The following is a 13,018-nucleotide window of genomic DNA, read 5'->3' as shown; positions in this document are numbered from 1 at the left end:
TTTTGATCTTACAAAGATATTGTTAAGGCAGTAAAGAGATAAATCTGAAAATGTTTTTAAATTCTGAGAAAATATTTGCATAGTTCACAGCCCACAAAAGACCTCTATCCAGAATATATACATGACACTTAAAACTTAACCCAATAAAAATTTTTGACAGATATTTCACCAAAGATATATCATGGTGTAAAAATATATGAAAGGATGCTCAACATCATTACTCTTTAGGGAAATATAAACTAAACAACAATTAGGTAATACTTATAGCTAAAATTTTTTAAAATAAGTACTGAACTAACAAGTGTTGGCATGGATGTGGAACTGGAATTCTGAATACACTGTTGATAGGATTGTAAAGTAGTACAATCCACTTTGTAAGATAGTTTGCAGGTTTTTAAAAAGCTAACCACCTAACACATGACTCAGACATTCTGCCCCTAGGTATTGCCCCAAGAGAAATGAAAGCATATGTCCACAAAAAGACTTTTATGTGAATGTTCTTACCATCATTATTCATAATAGCCATTATATGTAAACATCCAGGGGACCATCAACAAGAAATGGATAAACAATATATCGGAATACTTATGATCAATAAAAAGGAATGAACTGCTGGTATATGCAATAGCATGAATGAATATCAAAATGTGCTGAGAGAAATCAGACCCAAAAAAGTATAAATTAAATGATTCCTCTTACATGAAATTACAGGAAATACAAACTAATCCAAATGATGAGTATGTTTGAAACTTACAAATTGTATAGTTTAAATATGTTCAGTTCACTGTATTGTCATTTACACCTTTGAACCAATTTTTTTTTTTTAAAGGCTAAGTACTTCTCTTCCATGGTGGGAAGTTAGGATAATATCTAAAACTGAAAAATCAAGAGTTAAAAATATTAGCATGTAAGTTAGGGACATGATGGTTAAATGCCAAAAGCATTAACTGTAAATTAAAACATTTTTTTTCCTAGAGAAATTATGCAGGGAGTGGGGTGGAACTGATAGAACTTCTGTTCATAAAGAGCTTTTTAGAAGAAGTTTCTTCTTAGATTATTAACTTATAAAAATAAATACTGTACTTTAAAATGGTAAAGAAAAGCAGCAGCTTTATTGTAGGACAGGTCTATGTAGGCTCGTTTATCTGTGGGATCAATTTACTAATGGGGAATCAGGGTGATTTTCATATATTCAGATTAGGTATTAAACTTGGTTGAATTTTATTTGATAATTGAGTGTTCTCTTCTTTGCTACTACAGAGCTGTTAAAGTGGTAAAAACCCAAAATATTTATCCTGAAAAACAGAACAAAATGATTCCTTTCTTTTAAAACTTGCTTTGTAAAGATTAATTAAGCTTCTGTGTAGTTATTTTCTGTACTTTATTGATTCAGGATTACTTGTACTCTGTAAATGTGTTGAATTATTTACACATCATGGGCAGCTAATGCTAATTCAGAACATACCCAGTGGGACCTCAGAGCCCTGAAATGCTAAATGTAATCTAGGGATCAGTAACATTCCATTCATAAAATGTGTCGCCCACAGGTTAATGGAAATAAACAATAGGAAAGACAATGGATGGATTATGCAAATACACTGAAAAGATTTAAGCAGGGGGAGGGGACTACAAGGACCCAATTTGTGCTTTATTTAAACGTGGATTAAGGTTTATGGTATACAAAACGATTAAAGCTACTTTGCTAATTTGCTAATACTCTAAAAGGCACCACTGCACAGGAAAAACTATCAAAAATAAATTGGTTCTGGCTTTTGTGTGCAGGAGTCCGGGAGAGTAAGGAGATGCATAGAGGAAAGAGTAGGTAAAGGAAATTTTTAAGTCAATGAAATGATAAACACAGTGTTCTGAAGATAAATTTGAGTGGCTAGATTTATATGACACTTATTTGCATTTATCTGAGACAAATCAAAGTTTCAGGAAACTAAAACCTCATCCTAATGTAAATTCTACAACTGCTTAGCGCGACCTCCATCTTTTTCTTGACAACTTGCTCCCTGTAAAACAAATCAAACTTAAAATATATGTGCTTTTTTAGGGAAATGTGTCCAAATTACAATGTGAAAAAAATGGAATTTCGTCATTAACTACATCCTAGAAAATATGTCTGCCAAGTCCCTGAATAACAGCAGAGGATGTGGAAATAGATAAAACCTCCTTTCAGGTTATTAGTTTGAAGATTTCTAAGTCAGAGCAGTGTGGCAACCTAGGACAGCCCAGCTGCCTACGGCACTTGGTCTCCAGGAGGTGGCGGTGTTCGGGGAGAGGGCGCTTTGCTGAACTTGGTTCAACGAAGCAAGGAACTCCCGTGGGATGAAGTGGCCGTGACATCCTCTACTCTTTAAGTGGAAAGTGACCTGAAGAGGGACCCCACATAAAGAGCAGTAAACCTGTCACCACCATTTGGCAGCTAACTTCTGAGGCACCCACTCGCTTTCCCAGCCTCTGACCCTGATTCAGGACACGCACATAACCTGCCCTCCAGCTGCTGGGGTATATTAAGAACACATGGGACTAGAAATACTTTCGATAAATGTCTCTGAAGAAATGGGTTACATTTTCTAGAATAGAACATGTGAAAGTTCTTATGAAAATAAAAACCAAAGGAGGCATTAGTATGCTGGCAAAAGAGCTTCAGGAGATTTCTGTGTGTTGTGTGGGGAGATTGGAGACTTAGACACCAGCAGAGACAGGCAAGTGTCAGGAGAGGGGGAAGCAGGAGCCTTGCTTGTCCTAGAAGTTATGTCTGTGATGTGTGTTTCCATCCTAAACCTCACGTAAATACAGGAGGAAATGGGGGAAACTGTTTCATCGCTGAGTTTGTGTCACAACAAAACTTAACCCAGAAACAATTAGGGAATGAATTTTAATTATCTCTTTACTTACAGAACCCGGGAGGTTCTTGTTACCATATGTTTTCTGTACATGAATTCTCAAAACATTAGGACCATTTCATCACAGGGTACACCCTTACTGCTTCAACATTGAAAGCATGGAGGTAGGTAGGCGTCAGCAGTCAAAATGTCCCTGGAGAGCTTGATGATGTTTTACACTTTTCACTGTTCTCCCATAATGCCGAGTCATGAAAGAGGGAATTTTTTTTTTAACTTGTCTTGAATATTAAATGCTTGACATTTCTGTTCTTTGTTTTGTTTTTAAAGGTACTGTTTTCCCTTTGGACGACCTGAAGGTGCTCTGAAAGCTACACTTTCGTTACTTGAAAGGGTGTGTATGAACCTTACTTTGTACATACTATTTGCCTACGCAGTGGCTCTGCTTTGCTTACTGAGCTAGGCACACGGGCACTCTTCCTCCCCACAGTTCAGTGTGTTCTCTACTGAGTCCATCACACTTCATCAATTTCTCACTTCCCTACTTCAGACTCTCCTTCTATCCACTTCTTCCTCCCCAAAGCCTTCCTGCAGCCTTCCACTGCCATCCCACACTGAGTTTGTGGCATTTTTAGGGTAGTGTCTACTTTATCCACCTCTTTTTTTACCCCTCATGAAATTCTTTTTTTTCCCCAGGTAAGTGTGATTATTTTTCACCCTCCACTATTGTCCTTTATTATCTGCCCTGACTTAATTGTACTTCTGCCTGTCATATTTCTCATACCCACAAGAGTTTATCATTTAATATTCATTAACATCTTTCCTTTAATTCTAAATTAATCCTGGAATGTATTGCTTAGTGTTACCTTATGTGAATTCCTGAATTACAGAACTTTATTTTTTGAGTGAAAATGAGGTAAAAGTACATTCTCCTATTTTTGTGGCAGACTAGGTTTGAAAGGGAAATATTTCCACCTCTCTATAAAGCTGTTCATATGCTAGTTGGAAATAGTTGAGTAATATGAACAGCTATTCTTTATCATATTAAAAAGAATTTCTGGGGATCATCTATAGCTCATGATCTGATTACTCTGATCCTGATTTACTGACTTCAAAGACTTATTCTTGTCCACTGTCTACCAGATGAATTCTAGATATCAAATTGTTTATTAGCACTTCTATTAAAAGCAAACAGAAAAGACATTGTTCAGTGATTTAAGGACCTGGGAGATGAGAGTTAGAACTAATGACTAAAATGAGTCTTTGGATTTTAGACTGGTTTTATCTGTACGTCCCTGTCTTATCTTTGATTGTTGTGCATTATATGATGGAAATATTATTGTAGTAGTTGTCTGTGTTATTAGAATTTTTATAGTATTAAAGCTGCATCTAACCCAGGCTTCTCAAAGTATCCATTTCATCCTGTTCATTCAGGAACCATGGATAAGATAAAATCCTTAAACAGAGTTTTACTTTTAGGAACAGCATCCCATCCTTGGACTTAGTGCATCCTCTCTGTGTGCGGGTTTCCATGGTCGAGCTCCCTCCTCCCAGTGCAGAAAGAGTCAGTAATAGCAGGGGTCCCCTCATGCCTTTCCCTGACAGGTGGCAGGATGAACAGTGTCCCTTTCTCCAGTTACAGTCACTCATCATCTTGCTGAATTAAGAGAGAGATGGCAAAGGTTAATTCTGCATATTCGTGTCTGTACTTCTGAAATCTTAGAAAACTAAAAATATGCATGTGAATGTTTGGTACTTAGGATGCCTTAGGAGAACATGAGGACACATGAAACAGGTTGTACCTCCTTTTGGCCCTTCCAGCATTTTATCTGCACTTTGCCAGGAAAGAGGATTCAGTTCCCCAACTCCAAATTAAGTCTCCAGCTCCTAGAGGCAATATGAAATATTGCCTGATTTCAACTCTGGATTCACTTCTGTAACAGACATATGCATTCTAATTTTAATAGTTATTTCTATTATTTAAAAGTTGATCACTGTGGGAAGGCCTAGTAGTAAAGTTCATGGTTCTGCATATGGAACAAAGTTCATCTTGAATTTAAATTTTAGTAACAATCGCAGTAAAAATAATAGTGCATGTTAATGCTTGTGTATTTTTTACCATGAGCAGAAGGAATTTTCTGCCTATAAACACTCTAATGTGCAATTGTAATTAAAGTGCCAAATATATGTCAATGTGTTAAAGATTTTTAGTATAAGAATATGAAGGGTAATTTAATTTGATAGAGAGGAAATTTTTAAGTGATAAAGTTTACTGTTTTCAAAAGGAACTTGACCTAATAACATTAAAATATATTTATCAAGAATCACCAATGCTAAATGATTGAATAAGTTTGACATTATAAAATCCTCAGTGCCAAAATTGATTGAAAGAAAATGAAATAGTAAAGCATGGAATGGATGTTTTCATGTTCTTTCGATACTTCTCTCAAGGTAAAAGATTAATACAATAGTAAGAACACTTACAAAAGAATTGTCTCCTCTATATTAACATTTTACCATGTATTTAATAATTTGTAAGCAAATCAAGAAAAAATGCATTAATATGGAAAAGTAGAGTGTGACTAATAGTATAATCAATTTATTGTGAACAGTTTTGTCACTAAGAAAGTTTTAAGGAAAATTTGAGTGAGTCATTCTAAAAGTGATTAAATACATTATATTTCGAATTATGGATATGATCATATTTTCCCCTTGCCAATAGTAATACTTCTAAAGGGAAAAATCCAAAACACATTTTAGGAACCCAATAGAAAATGATCAGTTTTTTTTTTCTTAGAGGTTTCTATGTATTTTGACAATTGATAATCCATTCATTTCACTAAAACAAGTTTTCTACTCCCCTCAGCAGATCATGACAATTAAAGTTTAATTATGAGAAATACAGATCTTGATTTTTATAGAACTCAAAAATGATGCGTATTTTTAATGGCATTTTTGTTACTGTTTCATTATATATGTTGCTCAAAATATTTAAAACTTTTAAATTCGGAATGTGCAAAGCAAACTTTGTTACTTGTCCCAAGGACTGTAATCCTGATCTGAAACAGCTTCTCTAATGGTGTCATGGGTCCCTGGAGGAAAAGTGACAGCCACACTGAATGGTGGCTTGGCCTGTGGGAGGTTTTGATGGGCATAAATGAGTTTTAGACAGGAGGAGCCAAGATTGGAGGATTACGTTCCAGGTAGTGAAGTGCCAACTCATTACCTCCCTCCCAAGTTACCTAGGACCCCTTCCTGGTAATAGTCAGATCAAGGAAAATTTGTTTCATTTGTTGTTGTTGTTGTTTTGTATTTACTTTTTGCCATTCTCCTCTCTTTCTTTCTCTCTCCTTCTAGGTTTTGATGAAAGACATTGCCACTCCCATCCCAGCAGAAGAGGTGAAAAAAGTGGTCAGAAAATGTCTCGAGAAAGCTGCCTTGATCAATTACACTAGACTCACAGAATATGCCAAAATAGAAGGTCAGTGCAGTGAGCAATTGCCCAAGTGGCAGTGAGAGCCAACAATGCCTATTAACTGAATTTTCTGCGAGAAGTCCTTTCCTTTCCAGAACAAACCTGCACTGTGGCAAAGGGAAATGTCTCATTAAAATCTCAGCTGGGGAACTGAAGAGGTTTTTCCTATTCATTGCTTTAATATGCCTCCTGGGACTCTGCTTGAATGAAAGACCCAGGATTCGTGCTTAAGTTGTCCTTTGTTCTTATTTTGAGTTTTCAAGAAACCAAAAGGTGTTTTCATGGGTTGTATTTTTTGACGTTATTTTAAGTATGCCTAACATTTAAACGATGGGCAGTGTATTCTTTCCTGATCAGTAAGACTGTAGTATTATTACATCATTTTAGTTTCTGTTCTACAGCGTCACTCAGAGAAGGAGGGAACTTGTTGATTATGGCGAGAGCCTAAATAAACTGTTAGAATTCCCTGCAACTTTTAATTGCTTGCAGTATATCGATGCATTCAAAAAGATTATATCTCTTGAGGGTGCTGTGCATTTTTTTCTCTTTCTTCAAGTTTTATTCATTAAGGATGCTGAGATTTGAGATGTTTAGAAAGAAGTAGATTGAAATTTGTGGCAAAGGCACAAAATCAGCTTTTATCAGCAATCCTTTGTTGATGTAATTAAAAGTAATAGAAAGGCCTCAAAATGTTTGCTCTACCTTAAAACTGGCTTGTGTCATAATACATGTAGCATTAACTTAGGGAGGAAAAAAGTTTCCAATGTTAAATACTTAATCTAAAATAAAAGTAAATCGCCTATTAAAAAATTTAGTGACTTTTAATATAAAATTGTGCTTAATTGTTCATTTACTAAGTATTGATATTAAGATAGTTCCATAAAAATTGGGACAATGGAAAAGATGGATTATAATTGGCGGTGTTATATCCTTCTTTCTCCTGAAATCTGAACAAGCTTTCTAGCAAGCATGTGATAACCAACCTCCTGAGTGATTAACAAAAAAGCCATCCCATCACTATAGCAACCGATATTATATCACGAGAGTAACAACATGAAACCTCCTTAGTTACCAGTTTAACATCATTAATTATGTTATCATGTTGTGTTAAAGCAAAAGCAATGAATATTAGATCATTTGGAGAAAGTGGAAAATAAACAGATTGGTTTTCACATTTTGAATACTCATTCAAACAGTTTTCGTGTTTGGGGAATATTGGGTGTTGTGAACACAGGTTGAAAGAATTGATATAAAAATAGACATATCAAAACCTTTCAAATCTGATCAAGAGAAAAAAATGTTTGTGTACCAGTTGCATAAGCACAATACTGTTTTACCCAAAAGTTCAAACCCTATCCAAAAAATTATGGTTATCCTTTTGTTCTTAAATGTCTGTTTTAGTTAATAATCTTGATCATTACCTTGTCTAGGTATACTGAAAAAATGTGCAGTATGTTTCTGTGTATATTTATTTTCTAATCACAGAGTCCATTTTAATCTGGACAAAGAACCTTCTTTTATTTGTCACAGTCATGGGCTTCCTTCGTTAATTAGCTAGACAAACATGTTAACCCCAGTGATCACAAAAGTATAACTATTCCTCTGGATCACACATAAAAACAAGTCAGTGTTAGAGAAAATCCTCTGTGGACTGTGAGCAGGAACCTTTCCCACTTCTTCCCTTTCTAGGGTCACTCCTCTCTTATCTCTAATCTGAGAATATTCTAGAAAATAGATCCTTGAATTTGAGCTAGGTGGGACTACTGAGCAGTCTTCTTTCAAAAAACAAAACGCATGTTTATTAGACAAGAAAAACTTCTTGCTTTTCATCATCTCCCTCCCCCCCAACTTTGATATATCTTAAAAAAATACAGTGCTTTGGGTTTTTGCTTAGACCCAAACCGAGAACAAAATCAAATTTAATTTAGAAATAGGAAGCGGGCTACTTTTCTTTGCTTGAATGGCCTTCTACGGTATGTGAGCACAACGGATAGAGTTTGCTCTTCTCCTAAATTCTCTTTTCTTATGTTCTAGGCCCAGCAGAAAAGGAAGCAGGTAATTAATGTCCCTGCATGTGCGTGCCGTTAGCTCTAATGTGGTGGTGTGATGTTTTGCTATTGATGAATAGCTATCTCCTTCTCAGGGCTCCTTTAGATCACTTTAAGATACGGAACATACTTTGATTTTATCGTACCTATTGTTAATGCATTGTAGGGAAAATACAGGCCATTTATCTCTGTAAAAGTTCAGGAATGTTTTGTATATGAATTCGAAGCAAAAAAACCTGAGGCCATATTAATGTTATGCATTAAGTTTTAAGCGCAGACACTAATCTTATTTGGAAGATTTTACCAATATTTAAAGGGCTCTTACAGAGGATCATCTTTCCCTTATCACTCCTGAAAAATAGCATGAGCGTAAAAAGCATACATGCTATTAAATACAAAGTAAACAGCTCTTAACTTTGAAAGTTGTTAATCATAGAAAAATGTGTGGTGGTTATGAAATCTCACTCAGGAAATTTTGAGAGAAGAGTTCTCTGGGTCTCTGAATTTTTTAAGGCTTTGTTACCTTTTCCTTACACCCCTTATCCCAGTTGTAATTAATTTAACTACTACATGTGCCGTTATCTGTGTATCATCTCTATCTTCTGTTCAGCCCCTTGCAGGCGGGGTCTTACTGAACCTGCTTGCAGTTGTATCCCCAGTACCCAGCCCTGGGCCACTGAAGCAAAGTAGGCACTCAGCACCTTAGAGAGACACCGAGGCTAGTCAGTTAATCCCATTGGAAACAATGCAGCAAGAGACAAGCGCTCCACCTTCCTTGTCCTAGTTTCTCATCTTGGTCAAATTTTGCGTTCAGTATTGTAGACAAGTTTGCTTGGGTTGTTTTTAACTGAGGACATGCACTAAGGGCTCTATTTCTTTTTTTTTTCCCTGCCTTTTTCAATTCTTTTCTAGCATTTGACCCCAAAAAGTGTCAGGAACAAAACACTCAGAGCCGAGAAAAGGGGAAAGAACACACCTACAGTGATCGCTAAAGTGCACTTTAGAAAAAATGAATTAGAAAAAAGTAGGAGCATACCATCCCCTCTACGACAGCCCATTGTCATAGCAGCAGGCACACACTCTGTACCAAACTTTTTCTAAGGCTCTTCTGGCATTGTATAATCCACAGTATTTCTGTGGTAGAAATGACTATTATGTAATTTACAAACAAGAAGACCACAGTTGTTAGTGACTTTCCACTGCGTGGAGTAAATAAGTCAGCCAGCTGGGACTTGAGTCAGTTGTCCTGATCCCCAGCCTACAAAGACTGCACTCCTACCCCTGTGAAATAAGAAGGGGCACAGTATTCCTTCATGAAGGATGGGGGGGGAGGTACCAGGTAGAGTTGCCCTGTTCTCTTTAAAGAAGGAGGGAAGAGGGGAGCTGCTTTCCCCACTACCTCAATTCCACCAGACGGAAGCCTTCCTATCGCACCTATTTAACATCCATATCCCTGCACAACTGTACAGGCCAGTCACTCTAGGAAAAACACTTTTATTAAAATTAAACACTTGTATAGAAAAGAGGGGAAAAAACCAGTGTAGTCTCAGTAATTTAAGTAGATTGAGGGGAGAGCTAATCTCAGATGAAGACTGTTCCAAGGTAACAGAAGAGAGGTTTTTTGAGAAATGTAGTTCTACTTCTTAGTTGCAGTTGGTAGGAAGTTAACAGGGTTACCTAGTAAATATCCTTGGAGGTGCTTTTAAAGTGTGTAAAAATGAGACTGTCAGTTGCATGTGTATGGGCTCAAATGCTTGCTAAAGCTTCAAATAGTAATCTCTTGAGCATTGTAATCATTTCCTCGGTTTGTGCCATCTCAAGAAGAGTCAGATTCTGCTCAGGATTTGTCTTAACTTTGACCACCTGTCCTCCCAGAGGTTTTTTTATTAACCCTGCTTCGTTCTTCCTTAACTCCGCAAAGCACATCTTTTACAGAAGAGGTAACTGAGACTTGAGAAAAGTCAGTTACCTGCACAGGGTTTGCTGTAGTTACTAAAATCCACCAGACCTGAGATCCTCCCCTGTGTCTGTCAGATGCTGTAACCGTCTTCGGGCTCCTTCTACTGGCCTCCCTGCCTCCAAGACTGTCTGATTCACAGTAACTGGCTTTTTTGCATAAACACCTCAGGCACATCACAAAAACCAAGGGTTAGTATCTGTAGGCTCACTTTTTCCAAATACATAGGTATTTATTTAATAGGAGCAAATGCTTATGTGCAGGGAACTATTCTAAGCACTTTACACGTATCCATTCATTCATCACAACAATCCTCTACAGTAAGTACTATTGTTACTGTTGTTGTTCCTTTTTGAGGAAACTGAAGCAAAGAGGTTACTAGCCATGTGACTAGAGACCAGCCAGCAAGTTGGGGGATAGAACACACTCTCTCTGTATTGAGCTATCTATTTATTTTCCTGGGTCTTCTTCCCTCCCTTTTCTTGGCAAGCTTGTAGAGTTAAATTTGCACTCAGTTAAAATGCATGGGCATTTGAAAGTGAGTCTGGAATGGTGCTGTGCATAGAAGTGTGAAAACTGTATACATATTTAAATTTTTCTAGTAGCCAAAAATTAAAGAGGTAAAAAGAAACAGGTGAAATTAATTTTTACATAGTTTATTTAAACCAACATATCCAAAATGCTATCATTTTTAAATGTATTTGATAAAATTATTAACGAGATATCTTACGTTATTTTTTTTTTTCATGTCATCTTTGCAGTCAACTCTGTATTTTACTCTCATAACACAACTCAGTAAAGAATAGCCTCATTTCAAGTACTCATTTACCACGTGTGGCTAGTAGTTGCTGAACTGGACAGCACAGGTCCCTGTTGTAAGGCTGAGCTGGACTCCAGCATCTGAGTCTATTTTCTCCCACCCATCTTACAGTGTCAGATATTATAAAGGTGATTGAAGTTTGCAACCTCCCGGAACCCAGAGCTCGTCTCCCCCTTTCCTGCTTTCTTTTTCTCTGTAGCTCTTATGATCTAACACACAATATAGTTCATTCCTCCTTCTGTTGTCCTAGAATGCTGGCCACACAAAGGCAGGGCTTTTGTATTTCAATAACTGCTGTATCCCCAGTGGCGGAAGAAGTGCCTGGCATGTGTTTGCTACTCGATAAATATTTATTGAATAAACGAAGGAGCTTATGGCACAGAGACTAATCCGGCTATATGTAGCAGAAGGAACAACTGTAGACCTGCAAGCTGGCTTGCAAAAGGTCATTCAAATCAATCACTGGATAATTAACAATATAAGAGCATAAACTATAACCACTTAAGAATAACAAGATTGGAAAAATTAAACCAGAAATTCATGCTCTTATCATGGGAGGGAAGGGTAAGGAGGCACTGACTCTGGATCAGAGGTTATAGGAAGCCGTTGCATTAACAATATCTGGTAATCTAACCTGTTTCAGTTGTTTCTAAAATCCAGCATGATGCTCAGTTTGACTCATAGTTTTCTTCCATCCTTGGGAATTCTTCAGATTCTCCATCAGGAGTACAAACTTGCAGAATAAAGGGATTTTGCAACTTTATGATAGGCAAGATAAAACAAAAACAAATGACCTCTCACTAAATGCCTTCTTTCCTTCTTGGGAATTATTTGCATGTGTCTCATTAAAACAGTTCATTTTGAGAACTTGAAATTTCTAGAAAGCCACTTTTTTAATAGTAAGAAATATTTGAGATTTGCACTGCTGCATAATCAACTAGTTTTTCCCTTTGGTTTAATTTTATCACTAACTGTACTATTTATGTAATAGTAAGATCCTTTTCACAGTACTTATAATCTAGTCTTCAAAATAGTACTGAAACTTCATTTTCCTCTTTGTGTGTGTGTGTTTTTTTTTATCCCATGCCTTGTTGATGCAAATCAGCTGTTACTTTTAAAGAAGAATCCGGTCGTTCTTTAATTCAAGGAATTTCTTACAGGCAAGAATAGCAATAATACATCTGATAACAGGCTTCACTTTCTCCTGATAACTATGTAACATGCTGTGACTTAGAATAAAAGAGGAGAGCTTGCCTCGACCTGATCTTTTGCATAGGTTTGGTACCTAGACTTAGTGTGAACCTCAAGATGTGGAGGTACCCTAAACAAAAGGTAGCATGGAAAGAACAGGCAGTCTTTGTGCAGCGAGGACCTGTCTGGGCCCTCTGGTTGCCAGGTTCCCAGTCTAACCCCAGTGCGCTCATTTTCAAAGTCTCAGTTGAACGGGATGGAGATGCCTTCCCAGAGGGCCACGCTGCTTACTCTCCTTGAGAGAAGGTGCGCTGTGCCAGTCCTTACGTCATTAGGATGTGTTTGCCATCTGGGTGGCATTTTAATTTAGCACTCCATTGTTAGAGTGTAGTGATAAATAATAAATAAATAAAATCTGTCCTGCTTAAGGGCGTGTGTGTATAAAAAAACTACACAGTTGATGAGAATATTTTTTTTATTTCGTGAATAATTTCATAGTAATATCTCTAGGATATGACTACAGTTCCCTCTCATAGCAGTTTTGTGTTCCCTTATAAATTTGATTGTTATATTTTGAGTACTATGTTACCATGAATTCAGATTACTAATATCTAAATAATAGACCAGACATTTTGCATTCGCATACGCACTGACAAGACTTTGCAGAAGGTAATTTGT

At 36.8% G+C, this 13,018-nt stretch overlaps 1 protein-coding gene across 21 annotated transcripts in view; it reads left to right on the top strand.

Moving 5' to 3' along the window:
• Positions 1-13,018, top strand: part of CADPS2 (calcium dependent secretion activator 2) — a 508,494-nt gene that overhangs the window by 390,834 nt on the left and 104,642 nt on the right. For 15 of the 21 annotated variants that reach the window (XM_057504726.1, XM_057504721.1, XM_057504717.1 and 12 more), the window contains 3 exons: positions 3,180-3,243; positions 6,207-6,330; positions 8,359-8,379. In XM_057504726.1, the coding sequence (XP_057360709.1) occupies positions 3,180-3,243; positions 6,207-6,330; positions 8,359-8,379 (209 nt within the window). The remainder of the gene's footprint in view (positions 1-3,179; positions 3,244-6,206; positions 6,331-8,358; positions 8,380-13,018) is intronic. The other 6 variants (XM_057504728.1, XM_057504714.1, XM_057504715.1 and 3 more) reach the window with 1 other exon arrangement.

The sequence above is a fragment of the Manis pentadactyla genome, chromosome 7 (genome assembly GCF_030020395.1).
Source record: "Manis pentadactyla isolate mManPen7 chromosome 7, mManPen7.hap1, whole genome shotgun sequence".
Classification (NCBI taxonomy): domain Eukaryota; kingdom Metazoa; phylum Chordata; class Mammalia; order Pholidota; family Manidae; genus Manis; species Manis pentadactyla.
This window is presented reverse-complemented; position numbering and strand designations above follow the sequence as displayed.